The 24,587-nt window shown below is 39.9% G+C and overlaps 1 protein-coding gene across 1 annotated transcript in view; it reads left to right on the top strand.

The window, feature by feature from the left end:
* Positions 1 to 24,587, top strand: part of DCP1A (decapping mRNA 1A) — a 47,272-nt gene that overhangs the window by 3,721 nt on the left and 18,964 nt on the right. Inside the window, exons 2-5 of the mRNA XM_061618219.1 lie at positions 296 to 336; positions 5,767 to 5,894; positions 16,097 to 16,163; positions 21,944 to 22,067. Of these exons, the coding sequence (XP_061474203.1) occupies positions 296 to 336; positions 5,767 to 5,894; positions 16,097 to 16,163; positions 21,944 to 22,067 (360 nt within the window). The remainder of the gene's footprint in view (positions 1 to 295; positions 337 to 5,766; positions 5,895 to 16,096; positions 16,164 to 21,943; positions 22,068 to 24,587) is intronic.

The following is a 24,587-nucleotide window of genomic DNA, read 5'->3' as shown; positions in this document are numbered from 1 at the left end:
GAAGATGTTAGTGTGTTAGGTAGTCTTAAGATTGGACGTAACAGTTCTATTCTTTCCAATTAAAATAAATAACTATTGTAGGCACCAGAGGCCATACCTAGCTGAAGCTAAGCAGGTCTGGGTCGGCTCAGTGCCTGAATGGGGGACTCTTTGGAAACCATAAGTACATCTCTTTGGGTTCCATGACAGAAGAAAGATAGGATATAAATGTAGGAAAATAAATAAAGCAAAGGTGCTACAAAGGCTCAAATGCTTGTATTAATTTATTGCTGTAATTTCTTATTGTCTGTTATAGGAGAAGACTGACATTGAAGGTACTTTATTTGTGTACAAAAGGTAAGTGTGTATTAATCTTATTCCAGGATGTCATTTTTCTGTTGCAACATTATGATCTGCAGAACTAGCTGCTGTTTGAATAAAACATGCCTTTCAGAATTTGAAAGTTTTTTTCTACCCGAGTTCCAAGAAGACCAGTTGGAACTTTCTTTTGAGAAACATAAGCTTTGCAGGAAAGCTTAAATGCTGCTGTGAATTCTAGGTGCAGTTAGGTTGGTGTTAGCAAATCTGTATATAATTATTTTTTAAACCTTTGCCATATTTCCTTGATTTTTTTTCTTTGTTTTGGTAAACTAAAATTTTCCAAATGCTAGTCTGTCTTTATAAGGAAGATGCTCCCCAACCCTTGGTCACTTTAGATAATTATTTCTGTACTTTCTCCAACTCTAGGATATATTTCTTATGATGGGCTAACTAGTACTGTACACATCATTTGAAATGGCTTTAGCATGCTTGCTGTTTTTTAAAAATTGTTTTCCTAGTAACTGTTTTCAGACTAAATTTGCCTCTTTCAAAGTTCATTGAGCTTTTGTCTGTGACGCAGATATATCTTTCCCGGATAGTCTCAGCTAGTTTAGGCAAATTCTCAAAGGACATGGGTTGTGGAATATGCCTTTAATATGGAAACTTAACTGTAACTTAATATGATGGCCTTCCCTTCAGCACCTACCACTAATTTCTTGTTGTTTTCTTTAACTCTCTGTGCAGCATCCTCTCTTTTTACCTTTATTTTTTACCTTATTTTTACCTTTATTTTCTATTATATACCTGCCTGTGACTTTTCATTCCTCAAAATTTATTCCCTCAACCTGCCCAAAAGTTTCCTTTTCTAAATTTTATCTTGCTGGAGCCAATGCCTAGAACACCCTTTTCCTTCAAAACCCTCCGCAAGATCCACTTTTTCTGGGAAACCTTTGGCTTAGCTTTTTCTTCCTTATCCCCAAGTAAAATACAGCCTTAATCTGTACATTTGTGCTTGCGTATTTGAGCTTTTGTTACCCCTGCCTCCGCTTTCCCTCTCTGCCATTTGTCTTCCCCACTATCAAAATTATTGTTCTTTATTAAATTTGCTAATCGCTTCATAAAGAAGCCTCTATTGAAGTACAATAAAAATTAGATTGTCAATTCCTTTGTGTATGTTGATCTATAACATGACATGTATGGTGCACTATAAATCATGGATGGGCAGAAGGTGGATGTCATGTATGATGCACTGTAAATTGCAGGTGGGATATAGGTTGGAATCTGTTGGTGGATCTCTGGGCAATCTGAAATAGATTGGCAAAGAGGTCTGGCTCTCCAATTGAATAAAGGTGACAACAACAAAATACCCCCTCCACTGGGCTCCTTTTGGGAGGAAGGGCAGGATATAAGTTTAATAAATAAGTTATACTGCAGAAATGAAGAAATCTGGGAATATTCAGGGGTAGATTTTTATATGGAAGGATTATAAGTTCAGTTCAGTTCTTTTATTCATAACAAATTCCTGGGCTCAGAATTTTAAGTGTGTCTTTTGCCTTAGGCTCCTAACTAAAAAAGAAAAGAAATGGGTCCCTCATGTCTGTCCACCCCTTCTGCAGATAATGATAAAATCATAGCTTAGAAGATGACATACAGGTTATTTTTTTCATTATGTTTCTTCTAAAATATGCCACTTTTAACTAGATTTTTAATTGAGGTTGTTGTTGTAAGGCAGTGATCTAGAGAGCCATTCTTTAATATTTTAATTAGATTGAAAGAGTTCCGCTACTGTCTTCATGAAAATTAGGGGTTGACTCCTGGTGATTTGCAGGGGAAGTTTCCAGTGGGTACTCTAAGACAGGTAACCCTTTTCTATCTCAGGTCTTTCTTGTGGGCTTCCCATAGGCATCTAATTGGCCACATTGAGAACAGGATGCTGGATTAGCTGGACCAGCGGCCTGATTGTAGCAGGCTCTTCATATGTTCTTATTGGCTTCATCTGGTTGTAATCTCTGCCAGTGCTATTCTGCCTTTCACCCTGGCTGACTTTAGTAAACATGAGAGCCAATGTGGTATAGTGGTTAGAGTGTTGGACTACGACCTGGGAGACCAGGGTTAGAATCTCCACACAGCCAAGAAGCTCCCTGGGTGACCTTGGGCCAGTCACTGCCTCTCAGCCTCAGAGGAAGGCAATGGTAAACCCCCTCTGAATCCCGTTTACCATGGAAACACTATTCATAGGGTCGCCATAAGTCGGAATTGACTTGAAGGCAGTCCATTTTTCAAACTTGAAGTGAAGGGGGAGGAGAAACCATTTTTGCATGGGTGGTGGGCAACTGAAAATGTCCAGTATTATGTTCAGACTTATGAAAGAGTAGGTGCAGATGCACAATGTGGAGCCAGAGGTGTCCTGTAGCCTCTTGCATTGCGAAGAGGCAAGCCACCATGTGTGGATACAGCTTGGTTGGATAAAGCCCTATAATGGTAAGCAACGGGATGCTTGCGTAATATTCCCCCCTTCCTCTCTTTTTGTTTTGACTTACTGAGCTAAACTGGCTTAGAAGCTGAGCTGCTGCTGTACCTGAATTATAATGAGGCAGCCGAAACAACACTGATTCCAGCAGTGATTCCATTTTCTCTCCCCTATCCCTGCATAGAGAATTGTGATGGGGCTGCTGTTTAGCAGAACAGTAGTAGTTGCAGCCTACCATCATTGTACTTGCTGGTAGTATGAGACTAGAGTTTGAGGTTAAAGGGAATATTTTAAATTGTATGGTAAATAATAGTAGGTATACTCTTGAAATAGGGCTGTAGAAGACTTTTGAGGAAGGACGTCATCTTTAACTTTCTTGGAAATGTGTAGAGGATGAGTTGGTGTTGCTGTATTTAGGACTTGAAAGTGTGATAAAGAATCTCATTACAAGGCAGTGGCCATTTGTGGTCAGAAGGATGTTGTGACCTGTGGGTGAAGAAGTTAGGAAATGTCTTCATCAGTACAGGAATTGATTCTTGGGTTTACTTGGGTCTGTAGTATAGTGATGCTGCTTGAGTCATTCTGATGGTTGTATCTATTGAAGATGGAGTGTCAGGTGACAGTTGAATATGTATGCTTTTTAACTATTGTGTCTGGTACTTGAGGGTCTTTAACCCTTTATTTCAGTTCTTGAACTTGCCACTCTCATGCCTGTTATACTACACACTGGACATCTATAGAGAACTTTGGTTGGACTGTCCTTACATATTGGTTGGAGGGTACAGAGCATGTCAGTCCGCTTCTGACCTGCTGAGGTGACAATCAAAGACTAGTTGGGTGCTTCATGGCCTGTATGGTTTAATGTAGCCTTTTGAGCATATTTCTTGGTATTTAAGGTTTGCAATTGTAACCTACTTACCTGGGAATAATCCACATTGAATTCAGTAGGACTTACTTCTGAGCAGACATGGGTAGGATTGCCTGTTGATCTGATTTCCATGGTTGTGGTTGTGTGCATATATGCAGTTGCAGGATTCAACAATAACCTAACAGTTTTCTCACCAATGTTTTATTCTAGCAGTGCTTTTAAAATTGTGCTGTTGTGAATAATTTATTATCTTATTTTGGGCAACAAGAAAAATATCAATACTGATCAGTTTTCCCCACAACCTTTTTTAGAAATCTAGAGAAAATAACTCAATATCCAAAATGTCACTCTTGTATACACTGTTGTGATGCCCTTGGGCTTTCTACACATGCTATTCCCAGATCGTAACTGCTGTAATCATGACTTCAGTTGAATTTTAATTATTTTTGACATGCTAGCTCAGACTGTTAGTCCATCTGTTGTAATAGATGTAAAATACAAAGAGGAAATGATATATTGAAGTGACCTCTTATGTTTAGGGCCACAGTCCAATGTCGTCTTTATCATTTGTCTCTTGCTTTCCCAATAAATACCTTAAATATAATTCAGTTTGGTGGCTAGTGCAGCTGTTCTTAATACACAGATAACACTTTTCTTGTACATAAGAAAGGGTATGTTTTGCACTAAAATGTTTGGTTCCTATATTCATGTCCAGGAACCAGCTCAGCATAAAAATATATACTTTATAAACAATTTGGGACTGTACTCAGATGTCGCTACATAATAGCATATTTTGATCATGAAGTGATGTCTGAAGTGTATTTTGGAACAAAACGATACCCCTGCACTGTTCTAATAACATTTTTGTGTGAATTAGTGTTTATGAAAAGTATGCATACTGGATCACTTGTTTTGCCCCAGTCACTCAGAATGGTACCAGTAACAAAACTGCATGATTTAGGAAGGTGGGAATCCCTTGACTATATTTATTTATTTATTATTTAATTTATATCTCGCCCTTCCTCCCAGCAGGAGCCCAGGGCGGCAAACAAAGCACTAAAAACACTTTACAACATCATAAAAGAAGATCTTAAAATACATCAAAACAAAACAGTGTTAAAAACATTTTTAAAAATAACTTTAAAAAAGGGTTAAAAACATATTAAAGAAAACATATTAAAAGCAATTCTAACACAGACACAGACTGGGATAGGTCTCAACCTAAAAGGCTTGTTGAAAGAGGAAAGTCTTCAAAAGGTGCCGAAAAGATAGCAGAGATGGCGCCTGCCTAATATTCATGGGGAGGGAATTCCACAGGGTAGGTGCTGCCACACTAAAGGTCCGTTTCCTGTGTTGTGCAGAACGAACCTCCTGATAAGATGGCATATGGCTTTCCTGCTGTTCCTCTCCCAGTTACTGCTGATAACCTGAAATGTGTGTCTATTATTCTGCTTTTAAAGTTCTGCATAAAGTTCTGCATACTATGTTGTGAACGTACAGAAATATCCATAGGTGGTTTTTCATGGTATATGAAACTTGTTATATTATTTTAAATGAAGAAGAAGAATGAATTTAACTCTGCTTGGAATACCTTCATAGGACTTGAGAATTTGAAAGAGCGTGTGTCTCCTCTGCCTGTTAGCTCTTCTACAGTAGTTCACGGAACAGCAGCCAGACTTTCTTCTGCTCACGTATCTCTGGATTGACCTCATTATGTGTTAAATCACAAGCTTACGTAACACTCTGCCTTCACTAAAGTCACTGGGTTGTGTCCGAAGGAGTCACTCAGCTAACGGAAAGCTTTCATGAGCAGATCAAAGAGAGAAACAAATTTGGTGACCCTTCCTCTCCCTCTCTCCCTTCTGCTTCAGAGAGAATTTTTCTTGGAAAGTGGTGTACAAATGTATTAAATAAATACCTGCTTCAGAGAGTTGGGTGGCTGTCCAGAGAAGAGAGTGGGGGCTGCAGGGGAGGGAAATAGCTGAAAACTGCTTCCCTCCCGTTTCTGCTTTACCATCGTTTGAGTGATACTGTTGAATGCAACTGATTGTCAACTTGTTGATTTTTCTGAAAGCAAGTTGTTACTAATATGCATTTACTCAGTTTCTTTCTTTGCCCCTTGACACAGATCTGCGTCACCTTATCATGGCTTTACAATTGTGAATCGACTGAACATGCACAACTTGGTTGAGCCTGTAAACAAAGACTTAGAGTTTCAACTACATGAACCTTTTCTTCTGTATAGAAATGCAAACTGTGAGTATAAACTTGAAAGAACATCTATTTTAGGACACTCCACTATTTAAGTAATATATGTGTGACACCGCAGAACCTTGTTGAACTGTACACACCAGTTTCAGTTTGTAGTGTGCCATTCTTCCAACTGTGTTCCATCCATAAACAATGTTAATTCAAGCCAATATAGTCTGGTTATCTTTCTGTTTTGATACCTCCCTGGGCTGTTTGTACTCGTGAACATCTGTCGCCATAATTTTAACTGATTGAATAGTAGGGAAAAATGGGTCTTAATTAGTGTGTTGAGGCAAGCTAATGTTAAAAGCTAGCAGGATTGGATGGTTGGGTCAGAGGAGAGGCAGGGGGTAAAGTAAAAAATGTTGGAAAATATTGTTATTTGTATAGGCTATGCTAGACTTGAGTGTGTGTTCTGCCCCTTAGATATTTGTTCTCCAAGCCACCACTGTTGAGAGCAAGTTGGGACTGGCACCCCAGTTATTCGGCCAATCAAACTTTATTATTTATTCTAAGAATTACTGAAGAATTTGTCTCTGGCCTTCTTAGCACAAGTGCCTTTAAAAATGACTTTTTAAAAAATATTTCCTGTACTTTCTTACAGTTACTTTGTAACTGTAAACTGACCCTGGATAAAAAACCAGGATAAAAACCAGAAAAATACCCCAGAAACCTTCAGTTAAACTTTACCCAATATTACTAAGTTATAGTAATTTGTTAGACTTTGAAAAAAGCGAATTACATTGTTTCACAATAAACAGTTGTAGCTGCTTTTGTTTTTGTAATTCATACAAGTATCAGACTTGCTGATGATTAAAGTATCTTTTCTAATAATTGTTTTTGGTCAATTAAACCATCAAATGGTCAACCGTATGGCCAATTGAAAATGTCTGATTATCACAGACTGTAGATGAGGTGGTAAATTTTTGTATGGACTACACAGTTGAATGTTTCACACTCTCGCTCTGTCTCTCTCTAAAATCTCCTGCACCTACAAAACTAGATGTTGAGGACACATCCCTTCCATGCTAATTTTTTTGTTGAGGAATCCTCCCTCCTCCATAGTGGAGGAGCATTCGTCATCCCCACCTGCCATCTGAAATGGTACAGTCCAGTTACACATTTGTTACCTCTTCTGCTGTTTGTGAGAGTTAGGCCACAGACACGTGATGTATGTGCAAACTGAGGGTGGTGTGCTCATTCCTTAGTGCTTCCTCTTCCAGTCACATAAGAGGATGGGGCAGTAAAGCTGAATGTTGTTCCGCAAGCAGAGTGTTGCAGACTTCTTAAGATCCAAGCCAGTGTCTGCCATGCAAAATGCAATCACACTCTACTGCAGGGATTGAGGGCCTGTGACTTTCAGACGTTGTTGGACTCCAGTTCCCATCAGCCCCAGCTGCCATTGCCAACTGTTGGGGATGATGGGAGTTGGAGTCTAGCAACATCTGGAGAGCCAAAGGTTTCCCATGCCTATTCTTATGGTGGTTTTCATTTTTTCCTGCCTGTAAAAAATATCTTGCTTGTTTTGAGAGTAAAGGAGCTTTTTTATGGCCTGTGAAATAATTTTTTTAACTAGAAGAATATGGTCCTGATCAAATAGAGCTCATTTTTTCCAGCAGTGATCAATTTAGGTATACAGCTTTTGAAGAAAAATACACTTGGGCAGCAATCCTGTACATGCTTACCTGGAACCAAACCTCGCTAAACACAGTGGGGCTTGTTTCTGAGGAAAAAAGTATAACATTTCTGTCCTACCTTTCATTACAACTATATTCAAGGTGGGAAATGGTTAACAGCAAATTATTATATTCACAATGATCATAATTTAATTACTTTTAAACGGCAAAGGATTGAACTCTTGGTTCAGCATAGGCCTATTTCCATTCATTCAAGACTTGGTTTTGAGATGTAACACATTTCTCAAAACCTTTTACTTGCCACCTGAGGTAATGCTTGCAAGTGCCATGTGATGAATTCCAAATGCAGGATGAATTGGTCTGGCAAATCTGATGGATCACTGTTCTCTATTTGCCACAATAACTTTAGCTGAGGGAGCAAGGCACATAGATCTGTAGCTATTTTGTTTTAGCAAAATTTGTGGTTTTCCTGATAATAAGAGTCAAATCGCTCTTTAAATCTTTTAAAAATCAAGTATTACTTATTTTAATTATTCAGTCTGTCATCCAAGTCCTCTTTTAATCTGTAGTGAGAAAGTCACAAAGATAACTTGAAAAGTGCCAGAGGGGCTGGTATGAAATTTCCATCTTTTATTCATAATCTAGTGAATATATTTTTAACTTCAGTGATAAGGTTGGGATGCTTTTTTTGACAGTTATACCAATTAGGGTGATATTTTGTAGTTACCAGGCTGCATAATGGGAAGTAGTATAAAGCAATGACAAATAGGGATATGACTGCAAGTGAAAACATTTCAAGTTTCTCTGTCGTACACCGCCCTGAGAGCCCAGGCTATGGGCGGTATAAAAATTTAATTAATTAAATAAATAAATAAAGTGTACTGTAGGGTTACTAACTGTGCTTTATAAAAGGCTTAAAATCTAAACATCATATGGTCAACCATTTCATAAATTCATACATACAGTTGAGATCTAAACAATATCAGAGACTTGTTTTGAAAAAAATTGAACTTACCCTTAAAGGTCTTTAAGAAGTATGCTTCCAAATCAGTTTCACTTACAACTTTCCCTTTGTATCTCATGTCTCTGTCTTGATGTAGAGAATTAATTTCCATGGCATTAAAAGATGGATGGTGGTATAAACTTTGAATGCTCACTTGGAGATAATGCCTGAGCTTGCCCCTGTTCTTTTTTGTTTGAGTTCTGTTTGCCTTTTTTTCCAGTTGAAATGCAGCAGCAGAGATATAATTCCAGAAGGATGTACTTCAACTGCTATTACCTCGGTTATAACAACAAATTTCCTGAATATACCTTTGTAGCCAGACAGTCTAATTTCCTTACAGTAAAAATATTAAAGTGGGTCCAGCAAGTTGAAGAACAGCCACCTGTGCATATCAGCGGTGTTGTCAGAGTGGCATGTGTTTGATTGTGGAAAGGGAATGGATATCTAGTAAATGCTTTAAGTTGTCCTTCTCAACAAAGATAAGGAGTGAGGCTGCTGTTGCTATTTCTGTACAGAGAAATGGTAAAATTGCATTTAGGATTTTTATAATGGAGTTTAAGTTGAGGGCAGCCAAATATGTAGAATAGTTTGGTGCAATGAGTGTTAAATAGCAGTCACTTTCTTCTTCAATGTTCTGTTGCAAAGTAGTTATCTCTGGTCTGTCTTTGATAGCTAAGCTTTGTTTAGGACAAATCCATTAGTACTTGGCTTTGACATCCTTTTTTGACATGTGTTTTATTTCACCATACTAGTAACTCCAGATTAAATCGGAGGCTTTTCTGCTCGCTCAGATAATTATTTTTTCTTTCTCTGTCGAGCATAACCTTTACCTTAAATCATCAAATGCTGTCTTTTATATGCTAAATTGCTGTTGGTAGCTGTTGCTATTTAGCAATGGATTCAGCATTTTCTTGGTTTTACAATTTTTTTCTTTCAGTTAGAAAATGTTTGTGGAAAGGTTTAATTTTCTAACTGGTAAATGATACACTTAGTATAATTTTTCTTGATGTTTGGGACACACCTATGATCCAGTTTCCTTTGTTGTTATGTGCCTCCAAGTCGACCACGACTTATGGCGACCCTATGAATCAGCGACCTCCATCAGCATCTGTCATGAACCACCCTGTTCAGATCTTGTAAGTTCAGGTCTGTGGTTTCCTTTATGGAATCAATCCATCTCTTGTTTGGCCTTCCTCTTTTTCTACTCCCTTCTGTTTTCCCCAGCATTATTACCTTTTCTAGCGAATCAGGTCTTCGCATGATGTGTCCAAAGTATGATAACCTTAGTTTCATCATTTTAGCTTCTAGTGACACTTCTGGTTTAATTTGTTCTAACATCCAATTATTTGTCTTTTTCGCAGTCCATCGTATCCGCAAAGCTCTCCTCCAACACCACATTTCAAATGAGTGGATTTTTCTCTTACCTGCTTTTTTCACTGTCCAACTTTCACATCCATACATAAAAGGTAAAGGTGTCCCCGCACTTACAGTGCGAGTCGTTTCCGACTCTTAGGGTGACGTCTTGCGACGTGTACTAGGCAGACCGTATATATGGGGTGGGATTGCCAGTTCCTTCCCTGGTTCTTCTTTACCCCCCAGCATATGCCGGGTACTCATTTTACTGACCATGGATGGATGGAAGGCTGAGTGGACTTCGACCCCTTTTACCGGAGATTCGACGTCCTCCTTCCGTTGGAATCGAACTCCGGCTGTGAGCAGAGCTTCGGCTGCGTTACCACCGCTTACCACTCTGCACCACGGAGGATCCGTCCATACATAGAGATCGGAAATTCCATGGTCTGAATGATCCTGACTTTGGTGTTCAGTGATACTTCTTTACATTTGAGGACCTTTTCTAGTTCTCTCACAGCTGCCCTCCCCAGTCCTAGCCTTCTTCTGATTTCTTGACTATTGTCTCCATTTTGTTTAATGACTGTGCTGAGGTATTGATAATCCTTGACAAGTTCAATGTCCTCATTGTCAACGTTAAAGTTACATAAATCTTCTGTTCTCATTACTTTAGTCATTTTGATGTTCAGCTGTAGTCCTGCTTTTGTGCTTTCCTCTTGAACTTTCATCAGCATTCGTTTTAAATCATTACTGGTTTCTGCTAGTAGCATGGTATCATCTGCATATCTTAAATTATTGATATTTCTAACTCCTCCTTCATCTTGGTCCAATCCCACTTTCCGTATGATATGTTCTGCGTATAGATTAAACAAATAGGATGATAAAATACACCTCTGTTTCACATCCTTTATGATTGGGAACCAGTTTGTTTCTCCATATTCTGTCCTTACAGTAGCCTCTTGTCCAGAGTATAGGTTGCGCATCAGGACAATCAGATGCTGTGGCACCCCCATTTCTTTTAAAGCATCCCATCGTTTTTCATGATCTACGGAAAGGCTTTGCTGTAATCTATAAAGCACAGGGTGATTTTCTTCTGAAATTCCTTGGTCCGTTCCATTATCCAGTGTATGTTTGCGTTATGATCTCTGGTACCTCTTCCCTTTCTAAATCCAGCGTGAACGTCTGGCATTTCTTGCTCCATATATGGTAAGAGCCTTTGTTGTTGAATCTTGAGCATTACTTTACTTGCATGGGATATTAAGGCAATAGTTCGATAATTACTGCATTCCCTGGGATACCGTTTTTTTGGAATTGGGATGTATATGGAATGCTTCCAGTCTGTGGGCCATTGTTTAGTTTTCCATATTTCTTGACAGATTTTTGTCAAAATTTGGACAGATTCAGTCTCAGTAGCTTGTAGCAACTCAATTGGTGCCATCTGTTCCTGGTGATTTGTTTCTTACAAGTATTTTAAGAGCAGCTTTCACCTCGCATTCTAACATTTCTGGTTCTTCATCATACGGTTCTTCCATGAATGAATCTGTCATCCTGGCATCTCTTCTATATAGTTCTCCAGTGTATTGCTTCCATCTTCCTTTTATTTCATCTTGGTCAGTCAGTGTGTTCCCCTGTTGATTCTTCAACATCCCTACTCTTGGTTTAAATTTCTCTTCCATTTCTCTAATTTTTTACAATAGGCCTGTTGTTCTACCCTTTTTGTTGTCCTCTTCTATTTCTATACAGTAGCTATTGTAATAGTTCTCTTTGTCCCTATGTACTAGTCACTGTATTACTGCATTTAGGGTTCTGACTGTGTTTCTATCTCCTTTTGCTTTTGGTTTCCTTCTCTCTTTAACCATTTGAAGAGTTTCTTCAGTCATCCATTGAGGTCTTTCTCTCTTTTTAACTAGAGGTATTGTCTTTTTCCATTCTTCCCTGATAACGTCTCTGACTTCATTCCATAGTTCTTCTGGTTCTCTGTCAACTAAGTTTAAAGCCTCAAACCTGTTCCCTATTTGATCTTTATATTCTTCTGGGATGTTATTTAAATTGTATTTTGGCATCATGATTGCTTTGTTGTTCTTCTTTAGCTTTACTCTGATTTTCAATACGACCAGTTCATGAACTGTACTGCATTCTGCTCCTGGTCTTGTTTTCGCAGAAAGTATGGAACTTCTCGATCTTCTGCTACCAATTATATACTCAATTTGATTCCTATATTGACCATTTGGTGACGTCCACGTGTACAGTTGTCTTTTCGGTTGCTCAAAAAATGTGTTTGCAAGAAACAAATTATTGGCTTCACAAAATTCAATAAGTCTTTCTCCTGCTTCATTTCTGTCAGCTAAGCCTCATTTCTCCACAATTCCTAATTCTTCTCTGTTCCCTACTTTTCCATTCCAATCCCCCATGATTATCAGCACATCTTGTTTTGGTGTGTGATCAATTTCTTCCTGTACTTCTGCGTAAAATCTCTCCAATTCCTCTTCTTCTGCGTTTGCCGTTGGAGCATAGACTTGAATGATGGTTATGGTGATAGGTTTCCCGTTTAATCTCATTGATATAACTTGCTCAGACCTTGCGTTGTAGCTCCTAATTGCTCTTGCTACATCACTTCTCACTATTAAAGCAACCCCATTTCTTCTTGATTTCTCATTTCCTGCATAAAATATTTTGTAGTTGCCTGATTGAAAATGTCCTATTCCTGTCCATTTTAGTTCGCTCACACCAAGTATTGTAACGTTCCATTTCTTGCTTGACAATTTCTAACTTTCCCTGGTTCTTGCTTCTCACATTCCATGTTCCTATTGTGTGCATCGTACAACTCCAGACTCTCCTTTCGCATCTGTGCGCATCAGCCTCTGGGCTTCCTTTTGGCTTTGACCCAGCTGCGTCATTAGTCACAGCGCTACTCGTACTTGTCCTTTGTTCTTCCCCAGTAGCTGGGTGAGTGCCTCCTGACCTCGGGGTCTCATCTTCCAGCACTATCTTGTGTTGCATTTTGGATACTCTTGTTCATAGGGTTTTTGTGGTAAGAGGTATTCAGAGGTTGTTTACCATTGCCTTCCTCTGAGTTTGGCTGCATCTTAGTCTGGTGTCTCAGCTTTGACCATTCCGCCTTGGGTGTCCCTGCTAGGAGTCTAGCCTCTTGGTGTAGACTCCTGACGGCATTGCTCTCAGCTTCTTCAACACTCTCAACCCCCCTCACCATGTTAAGGTGTGCATCCTAGAGGGGGCCGGTTTCCTTAAAGATACATTTTTGCATAGGAAGGCTGCAACCTTTAATTGCAGCAGCCAACAGTTAATATTTCATAATGCTTAATGGAATTGGTCCTCCCCATTTTTATTTAAGAATGCCTGTCCCAGTAATCGACTTAGAATTTGTTAGCTTAGGAAAGCCTCTTTTTTCCCCATTTGCTGTGATTTGGGTGATAATTTAAAAGTTCTTAGGTATCCAAAACTGCAACACTATTTCATGAAGTGCTGAGACATACTGTGCAAAAGGCAATTGCGTTATTCTATGGAACAGGAAACCTTTGGCTAGGATTTTGGTATCAGAGATTCTGGCCCAATTCATGATTAATATTAAACCATAGTTAATGTTGGACTATGGTTTAACATGAATAAGCATCGTACTGGTGCATGCTGCTCAAAAGTCCCATACTTTGCTCTTCCCTTGCTGCTGACTTTTGCCGCACCAGGGTGGAAGCGAACTAGAGACTGACTTCACATTATGTGCGAAACAGTGCTCATGGCTTATTTCTCTCCAAACTATGAGCAGAAGACAATGTTTTGAATAGAATATGCAAATTTGCGCACTTTCTTATCTTGCCTACAGCCCTGCTTCCACACACTGAAAGTCTTACTCAGCTGTCATCTCTGGCTTCTGAGATAGGTTTTGCAGATACTTTTAACTTCACATCCCTTATTTATTTATTTGCCACTTTTCTGCATTAAAAATACCTTCAAAGCTTTATTTGCAACACACTCTTAATACCATAAAATGAGAAGTAAAATGTCCAAGTTACTACAGTTAAAAATCGTATTGTGTTATAACAGCAGCAACAAGAGTAAACCTCAAGAAGTCCCAAACATTTAACCAAAGGTTTCAGACACCATTCTGAAACCAAACATTGTGAGGTCCAACAGATCCCCCCCCCGGTAAGAGTTTTACAGTCAAAGGTGATACCAGGTGTGGGGCAGGTAGAGATGCAGCTGGAGTGGCTGCTCGCATAGCTTATTCTTGCAGAAAGCAGGTCTGAACTCCTTGCACATCAGCTACTTGGTTTGGGTTCCCCCATGGGGAACTCACTGGCACACCAAACCTTGTGAAAAGCAGGGTTGAACTTCTTGCATATCAGCTGATGCATAGGGAGTTCAGTCCTGCTTTGTTGCTACCCCTTCCCCAAATCCCTGCAGGCCAACTTTGACAGAGAGCAGAATCACACACCCCCATCAAAGTTGGCCTGCATGGTGGGTGAGGGGACATAAAGATCTGACCCACTGGGCAAAAATGGTTCCCCATCCCTGGTTTAGAACTTTAAAAGTCAAAGCTGATCTCCTTTATACTAGAGTCAGATCAATAGTCTGAACTTAGGAGGAAGGAAGGAAGAGGTCTGGCAATCTACCAAACCTCTGTGCTACTTATACACTAGTACAGAACCTTCGAATAGTGGACCTGATTAAGCTAAGCAGGGGTCTTAATTTAGTCTGCAGGACCATTTTTCTTAAACTCTGCCCACCTGTCCCACACTTAACATCACACATGATGTCAGGTGTGGGGCAGGAAAAGACATGGCTACAAAGGAACAATCAGGAGGTAAATTACACTACCAATTATTCCTTGGCAAGCGTGGTTCGCTGACAGCAAGCCACTTTGAATGTGTCCATCTGCAGGTGCAATTTGAATCCGAAACGTTTGGCACTGGCACAAGTCTCTTAAGTTTTCACCTGATGTTATAGTGATGACAGGTGATTGACAGATGAGTGGCCCTGTCTACCTATCATATTGGCCCGATGTGTGTCAGGATCCTGCCCACCAGGTGGATCCAGTTCCCAAACCCGTGCTCTAGAATATAATGATCTGTAGAACACTATAACTTTCGGAGAGTCCACAGTTTATTTCAAATCAGTTTACTAAATTGAGCACCTCTCTGTGTCAATTCCTTGCCACCCCCCACTCTTCCCGCGTCTCCATTTTGTCTCTACACCAGCAGCATAGCCACTCTTCCCCTTGTTCCCATGTGATGGTTTTCTTACAGTCCCTTGTTCAGTCTGCTTCTTGTCTTTTGCGTCCTTTACCCATCCTTCTCTGTTGAGACCCTGCTGTTTGGCCTGCTACCAACTTTGTCCCACTCCCTCCAACTGTCCTGTCTCCTGATCTTGAGTCTCCTCCTTCCTAGATCCCCTTTACTATTTGGCAAGAGTAGCATGAAGGTTTATATTCAGGAACGTGATGGAGGAAGAACTCTGTATATGTGTGTCAGGTAGAAGTATAGATTCCAGAAAAAGGAAAGACTTGCACAGTATGTCAAACCTCTGGCTCCTTTACACCTTTTCTTTTTCACTCCCAGGGCAGAAAGTTTTAAATTAAAATTTACATACAAAATTCTCTTTTGAGTTCATGTTGTTAACCTCAGATCATTTTAATAGCCCAGTCCTATACATGTCTACTCAAAAGTATGTTCCTTTGAACTAAATGGGACTTACTCCCAGTTAAATGTATAGTGTTGAAGTCCCATGTCAACTGTTACTAGCTTCTAGGCACTTCTAGGCAAGTGACATAATTATCATGCATGTATAACTGGACTGAATGTTGTATTGAATTGCACTGCATTTTAGGTTCTGTGCTAGTCTTTTAAGTGTTCATTTTATCTTACTTGCTTATAATTTAACTTGTCAGATCTACAGCTTGTTACATGTAGCTTTTTTTGTCTTATTAAAGCTTTTGCCTGCGAGCATTTGTTTTTAATAATGTTATACATTTTAAACTGTTCACTAGCAAGTGCAATTTATAACTTAACATCTGTTTGTTTCTCCTGTTTCCAGGAAGATTCAAAATTACCTGGTAGTACTACTCATACTTCGATAAATGTTTTTAAATAATGAATTTTTATTTTATGTATCCTGCTGCTTCAGATTTCTATTAGGAGTTCTTTCATAATCAGCTGGGAAAATAATATAATATTAACCAGTGTTTTCTTAATGTCTTTCTCAAGTGTCAATTTATAGTATCTGGTTCTATGACAAGAATGACTGTCATCGAATAGCAAAACTCATGGCTAAGTAAGTACCTAATGTTTTAAAATAACTTTGTTATTTCTTGCTTGGGCTTTATAGCAACTCCTATTAAAAATGTATTTTTGCAAACATTCACACCTCCTGTAAAAATACATGGTAACTTTTTGTTTCTAACATACTGCTTAATTTTGTTTCTAGAGCAAATGCCATGTACTTTCCTGGTTTACATGTAATGCTAAGCCAAACCATGACTTAGCACGAATGAGCAAATTTGGAGGATAATGTTCCTGTTTTTGCTGCTGTGCTGTGCTGAGCCATCTGAACTCATGGTTTTGTTCTCTGCTGACAAACCAAGGTTTGTTGTGTAGTTTACAGTGTGTGCTTTGTCTGGAAAAGCTAAACCATGAACCTGGGTTTGGACAACCTGCTAAGTCAAACTATAGGTCAGCACAGCAGTAAAATGACCAAGGAGGAGCAAAGCAGCTGCAATCTCCTTTCTGGGAGACTGCAGGTTTGCTTGTTAGCATGTTACATGTGACCCAGATAATGTGATATGAGTTCTCTTGTAGTGCTTGCAAAGAAACCCTCCCATTTATACATACGTAGATCCAAAGTCATAATTTCTGAAGGGCATGGCTATATCAGAAAGCTGTGATACCTCCAGTATCAGACTTGGTATATCTCTGAATACCAGTTGCTGCACATCATGAACAGGAGGGTGCTATTGCATTTATGTCCTGCTTGTGGGCTTTCCATAGGCGTCTGATAAGCTACTGGGAGAACATAATGCTGAAATTGATGTGTTTTTGGTCTGATCCACCTGGACTCTTCTTTTATCAAGAATTTATTATAAACATGCACATTTTTACAATCGTATAGTTCCATATAGTTCTTATTAAATGGGTGCAATTTGTTTCTCAAAAGATATGGTGAGTCACAGTGGGACACTGCATGTTACACTCCTGATTCTGTGACCAGCCTGAAATGCTGGGTTCAATTCCCGATTAAAGCCAACCGATAAGAGTGAGAGAGATTTGTGCTGGAGAGAGAGGAGGAGCTGATGGCAAGGAGCACATAATCTCATGGTTAGCTTCCAATTCTTTAACCATGGTTACAGTGTTAGGAGCATTACATCTACCTTGGTCCCGTGATACAAAATCCCAATACTTAAATCTGAGTAATGCAAAGAACTTCTGAGCAAATCAGCGAAGATTTGCATCTTTTCTTGATGCAGAATTTGGTGGCTGTATTGCAGCATATGCCGGCAGCCTCCACAGTGATATTATGTCTTGGAAGATAAAACATATTTGTGTTTGGCATCAAATAGCTGAATCAGCAGAGTTTAGAGTTGAAAGAATAGACTACTCTCACCCCTTTCCAGGGAATTTAATGGTTTCCATGATCTCCTACTTCTGTGAATGTTTCACTGTAGACTGGGAAAAGTTTAATGAAATGTTGGTGTAAGCGATTGGGAGTTAATTTGCCCTGGTATCCTTTCATGAAGTAAAGATATGGAATGATGGACATCTTCTGTGATTGTTATGATAATCAACTTTTGGCTTTTCCACCAGTTGTCTGTTATCGGAAGCCTGATATTTCTGACATGGCATTTCTTGTCCTTAAGGCTCAAATCTACTTTCAGTGCAGTTTTTTGTGTTTTGAGATTAGATAAGTAAAATATCAATGCCACCACCTCATCACTATTATTGAAGGTTGGTGTGTGTTAATTCAAGTGGGTTTGAACTAATCTGTTTCAAGAAAACAGAAATACTCTAGGCCATGAGGGTTTTAGAGAGTTACCACAGGGTGAGTCCAAGACCCAAGTCTTTTGAGCCAGGGCCTGGATCTCCTGCCCCTTCCCATCCCTTTTTAAAACTTAGGTTAAAAAAAAAAGAGTTCTGCTTATAGGGTAACTGGATGCACTCCAAAGCACAGTATTGTTGAGACCCCAGCCTAGAGATGTGAAGGCCTGGAAAAAAAATTGAAAAAATGGAGGGAGGAGTTTTTCTGGAATTTTCCCATTTCTTTTCTTGGCTTTCACATCTCTACTCCAGCCACCCTTCATGTTAATTTGCCTAGAGGCATCTAGGCATATAAATTAGCATTTCCAAATTTTATGCAAGTATGTGTCATGGTATTGTGTTCTGATTACTTTCAATTTCTAGCAGTGCTCCTGCTCTGGACCAATGAGAGAGGTTAAGGTAAAATAAGTCTCCTTTAAAGTTGATACCCCATCATTCTATGCAGATGCACACTGAAAATTATATTTAAAACAAATTGTGACATTATAATCAACTAAACTCTAAAAGCTAGTAGGTCACAAAACAGAAGCAAAACAAATGATTTAAAATTCCCTAACTAAAAATTGGTATTGAAATAAAATAGTCTTTAAGTGCACACTTGAAAGTGAGCCATGAAGGGACCATACACTTTTCATAATGACTAGGCTATATCCTCTGCATTTCTGTTCCTCTAATCCTATTCTTTCTTACACATAAACATGCACACAAATACCATCCATCTCATGAGGATCATGCTATTCCAATAATGCATGTGGAGCTGCCTGTGCTAACTTATGCCAAATTAGTCTTCACATTAAAATACAATTGGAAGTTTGGACAACTCTTAAACAATGCCATTATTCACTAATAGGCAAAAAAAACCCTTGCAGTTTAAGAACGTACCTATAGCTAACAGATAATTCTGACAAACTTTAAAAAGCAAGGAAATTGGGCAGCTATAGTGAATGCACCAGGGGAGCAGGAGACCTGACCTCCTCTCTGAGATATTGGACTGCCCTACAAATTTGTCAAAATGCAAACACAATTTGGATTGGTCTTTCACAGTCCGATCTACTTCCTGTATAGCTTGGAAGAATTTGGTAATATGTGCTTCTGACCATATGGTGAGTGGTGGCAATACCTGCCATCTCCAAAGCTGGAGAATTACATTTTTGTATGTTGGTGTTCTTCTTACTTCGCTTCTTTCCTGTGTTACTACTATTTCTACAGAGGATCTAACCTAGATAATTATATTTCTCTCAGTATTCATCCTAGAAATCTGTGTCAAATTTATATGTATTAATTTCAATGCCATTTTACTGGTCAGTGTCATGATGGTGAAGACAGCCTTTTGTATTTCAAACTGAAGGTTATGTTCTATTTCTATTTTGGGTGCATTAACAGTTGAATCTGAAACTGCACTGCAGGGAGGGGAAGAGGAGGGGCGGATATTGGGTGGGTAGGCACTGGGCAGAGGGGATGCCACTTTCCTGCATTGAGAACAGTATCGTAGTTTTCAGCTTCCCTGCCCCTTTTTATTCTACAGCAGGCACATGTAGTCTCCCCCCCAAATTTAAACAAAAGCTGTCCCTGGCCACTTCCACACCAAACCTTTATTTCACTTTAGACAGTGATGGCTAAAGAATCCTGGGAAGTGTAGTAAGTGAAGGGTACTGAGAATTGCCAGGAGAGTCCCTGTTCCCCTCACAGAGCTTCAATCAGATCAGGTGGCTATTAAACCACTGTGGCCACGGGGGCTCTGTCAGGGGAATAGGAGTCTCCTCTCAGCACCCTTCACAAACTACACTTCCCAGGATTCTTTGGGGGAAGCCATAACTGTCTCACGTGAAATAAAGGTCTGGTGTGGGCGTGGCCCCCTGATTAGGCAAGTCCAGCAGCTGTGAGTCTGGCTTTTAGAATTCTGACAGTTGATTCTTACTGCATGCACAGGCTTATCATTGACTCCAATGCTAAATTTCTTAAATTATTTATTTATTTATTTTATTTATTTTATTTATATACCGCCCTAAGCCAAAAAGGCTCTCTGGGCGGTGTACATAAAAGATAAAACAAGCAAAATATATAAATACAGTAAATATAACAGAATCAAAAGTCAAAACAACAAACAGCAACAACCAAGCAACATCAAAATATAACAATAATAAGATACTGTTTAAAATACACGATAAAAACAATTATTAAGATACATTTTAAAATGCCTGGGAGTATAAAAAGGTTTTCACCTGGTGCCGAAAAGATAGCAGCGTCGGCGCCAGGCGTACCTCATCGGGGAGACTATTCCACAATTCGGGGGCCACCACCGAGAAGGCCCTAGTTCTGGTCACCACCCTCCGAGCTTCTCGATGGGATGGCACTCAGAGGAGGGCCTTAGATGTCGAGCGCAATGTACGGGTAGGTTCGTATTGGGAGAGGCGTTCCACCAGGTATTGCGGTCCCATGCCATGTAGGGCTTTATAGGTCAAAACCAGCACTTTGAATTTAGCCCGGAAACAAATAGGAAGCCAGTGCAGACGGGCCAGAACGGGTGTTATATGAGCGGACCTTCTGGTCCGCGTCAGTAGTCTGGCCACTGCATTCTGGACTAGCTGTAGTTTCCGAACTATCTTCAAGGGCAGCCCAACGTAGAGCGCATTGCAGTAGTCCAACCTAGAAGTTACCAGAGCGTGAACAACTGAGGCGAGGTCATCACTGTCCAGATAGGGACGTAGCTGGGCTACCAGTCGAAGATGGTAAAAAGCGTTGCGTGCCACCGAGGCCACCTGGGCCTCAAGAGACAAGGAAGGATCGAAAAGGACTCCCAAGCTACGAACCTGTTCCTTCAAGGGGAGTGTAACCCCATCAAGAACAGGATGAACATCCTCCATCTGGGCAGTGAAGGCACTCACCAACAGCGTCTCGGTCTTGTCTGGATTGAGCTTCAGTTTGTTAGCCCCCATCCAGTCCATTATCGCGGTCAGGCAACGGTTTAGCACGTTAACAGCCTCACCTGAAGAGGATGAAAAGGAGAAATAGAGTTGCGTGTCATCAGCATACTGATGACAACGCACCCCAAAACTCCTGATGACCGCACCCAGCGGCTGCATGTAGATGTTGAAAAGCATGGGGGACAGTACCGATCCCTGCGGGACTCCACAATGGAGAGTCCAGGGTGTCGAGCAGTGTTCCCCAGGCACTACCTTCTGGTGACGACCCACCAAGTAGGAGTGGAGCCACTGCCAAGCAGTACCCCCGACTCCCAACTCCGTGAGTCTCCCCAGAAGGATACCATGGTCGATGGTATCAAAAGCAGCTGAGAGATCAAGGAGAATTAATTAATTAATTAAAAATCATCCAGGCATTTTTTTAACTTTTAAACTGCAGAAGATGAAGGTCAGAGTATGGGGCAAGGTCAGTAACAGGAGTACAGGTACTCTGTGAACATGGCTGATTTTTAATTAATTTCAACAAATTATGAGAACTCTGACAAAAAAAGTTCAATAGGGGTCTGGGTTTTTTTCGCCATTTTTACACATTGAACTGTCAATTCTCTCTGACTGTTTTGTGTATCACCATGAAAATTTAGAGGGTTAAGGAAGCGTTTCTGAGTTCAGGAATATAACTTTTGTAAGGTTTTTTTTTTTAAATGAGCTTATGGGAAGCATAAAAATGACATGGGGGTATTTTCAATTTAACATTGCAGAATGCGATAAATCCATGCTGGCTATAGTATACAGCCACTGTTGTGGCTATATAATAAATTGTGCCCTTCTCTTTGGTGATAAAACATGTTTACAGTAGTGGCTAATAACATATTGTATAGAGTAACCTCTTCTTTGTTAATTGATGGCTCACTTTTTTACTTCACACTGTGTATGTTTGTTTCTCCTAAATTGGAAGATGCCCATGTGAAAATGAGCTGCATGAATTCAAATGCAAATTCAAAATATGAAGCAAAATGCTTCAATGGTGAATGGTGTATTTTGCTGTACATACATAATAAAATCTAAACTTATGAGGTTTTTTTCTCCTCTCCCCTTATAATAGAGTAGTGCAGGAAGAAGCTCAGAGATCACAGCAACTGTTGCAGGGCAGAAGAAATGGCAGCAGAATTAATGGATGCAGTGATATCCTAGAGATGCTTAGCAAAGCCAAGGTTGAATATGAGCGGGTAAGGAAAGTGTGTATATTTGAAATCTGAGGTCGGACTCTCATTACATATTTTTCTTTGTATTTTATTGGGAGCCTTGCACCTCGTAACACAGCACTTGAGTTCCTTTTCCTAGCAGTAGGCACTAGCAAAATGCGGTTCCGGCCGTGTTTTTCTGAGAGTGAATTATACCTGGATTTCCATTAGTGTATTGTTTTGTGTCACTGTACATAATTAGGCTTTTGACATTTAATTTTAATCTCAAATGCTGCCTTTCTGGAAGTTGAGCTAAATGTCAATGAGTCTTTTGCATACTGTTACTCAAGATTTGCGTTTTTTCTTTACAAACTTAATTGTATTACAAACAGTCCAGAAGAAGTGGGTAATAACTAAGCTGTCAATATTTAAGTATTCCCTGGTGAGAATGCCACAGCTTCATTTTCTGTAGAAGCTTTTCTTACAATCTTCAGTACTGTTATGTTTTCTTTCTTTCTCCTTACCCAAAGTCACTGAAGGAAACAGAGCGAGCAGTGAATCATCATAGGCATTGCATTGCAACCTTAAAATGACCAAGGGCATGTTGAATAATGAGGCAAAAGGCTAAGGGCTTTCAGCTACCCTAGAACAGCAATTTTAGACACACTGATGTGTATCCAACCTAGAATGACTTGCTGCACCTTTTTTAAGCAGCAGCTCACCATGGTTTGAAAAATAATGTTGACGGAAGAAGCAAGGACTTGCTGAAAAAGAAAAGTGGGGGAGTAGAATAAGTTAAGAACAAGAGCAATTTCAGTGGGTTGGATCCAGAGTAGTTCCTTCCATTTTTATGAAAGCAGTTTAGATTCATCAGAGGTTCCCGTTTATGGAAGGGAAAGGTGTCTTTTGGCAATGTAGTCTCCTTCACCACCTGCCATCCTATTCCAGAAGATCCACCAGCACTACAGAATAGACCCATCAGGAAGCTATAAGAGGAAGGGGAAATTAGTGAAAATATTTCCTCTCTGCCACCCTGCTCCCTTTCACAAGTGGGATGTTTTGTGACCAGAACTCTGCTTGTGGGATTTATCAATCCAACCCAATAACTTTGAGACATTAATGTGATAACTGCATCTACATACTGGAAGAAAAAAAGTCTTAACCTCCTAAATTTCTGTGTTCCATGCTGTTAAAAAGGCAGAAGAGCTGCCTGAAAATAATTTGGCAACCTTAATCATGTGATGCATTCTGGATAATATGTCTGCTTGTCTGTCTTGTAAGGGTATCATAAGTTAAGTTTCTGCCTAAATATGCTTGCCCTATTCTCTTTTCTCTACAGGGCTGATATAAATTGCCAGGACAGGTTCAATTAAATCACCTGATTAAATATATATATACAGGTATACCCCACTTTAACGTATGAAATGGGACCGGAGAGTATACTTTAAGCAAAAATAACCTTTAAGTGAAGCAATTGTCTTCACTTGTACTGCACGCAATCACCACTAGATGGCAGCGGCGTCATGCCAATAAAGTATACGTTATTGCGAAGCGTGCGAACGTTAAGCAGGGTATGGGGACGAATGGAGCATGTACGTTATAGCGAGGCAACGTTAAGCGGGGTATGCCTGTATACACCATTCTGTTCATTCATTGGCGATCACTCATGGCCGAGTAAGATTGTCTTCCAATATAAGGCCTTTAACAGTGGGCCCATAAGTGACTGTGGAGGCCAATTCTAGATCCACACAGCCTCCCACAGTGAGGACATAGGTTTCCAGATGGAAGACAGTCATAATGAGGATTTGCTTGACATGCCTTCCACTTAGCTCGTTTGTCCCTTTCGCCCTGTACTTGTGCTTCTTCAAAGTCCATAGCACCTTTGATAATAGCTGACCTCCAATTGGGACACTCATAGGCCAAAGTTTCCCAGTTCTCACTGCTCATGTTACATTTTTTTAGATTAGCTTTAAAAACATCTTTAAACTTCTTTTGCTGTCCACTAATATTCCATTTTCCATCCTTAAGTTGGGAGTAAAGTAGCTGCTTTGGAAGACGGTGATCAGGCATTCGAACAACATGGGCAGTCCAGTGAGGTTGATGTTGAATGATCATTGTTTCAACACTGGTAGTCTTTGCTTCTTCCAAAACCCTAACATTAGTCCGTCTGTCTTCCCAAGTAATTTGCAGAATTTTCTGGAGGCAGAGTGGGTGGAATCTTTCAAGAAGTTGGGAGTTGCGTTTATAAATGGTCCATGTGTCAGAGGCGTACAGTAAGGTTGGTAGTACAGTGACTTTGTAAATAAGCATTTTGGTCTCCCTGCAAATATCCCAATCCTCAAACACTCTACGCTTATTCTGGAGAATGCGGCACTCGCAGAGCTCAATGTTGAATTTCAGCATCGATGTCAGCTTTTACAGAGAGATGGCTGCCAAGATAGGAAAAGTGATCAAATTTCTTCATCGTCGCACCACTAAGCTGGATTGATGGTGCTACAGAGGGATTAGTTTGCACCTGTTGATGCAGCACTTTGGTTTTTTTGATACTAAGTGAGAGCCCAAGCT

The sequence above is a fragment of the Rhineura floridana genome, chromosome 3 (genome assembly GCF_030035675.1).
Source record: "Rhineura floridana isolate rRhiFlo1 chromosome 3, rRhiFlo1.hap2, whole genome shotgun sequence".
Taxonomy (NCBI): Eukaryota; Metazoa; Chordata; class Lepidosauria; order Squamata; family Rhineuridae; genus Rhineura; species Rhineura floridana.
Note: the sequence above shows the minus strand (reverse complement) of the source record. Positions and strands in the feature narration are given on the sequence as shown.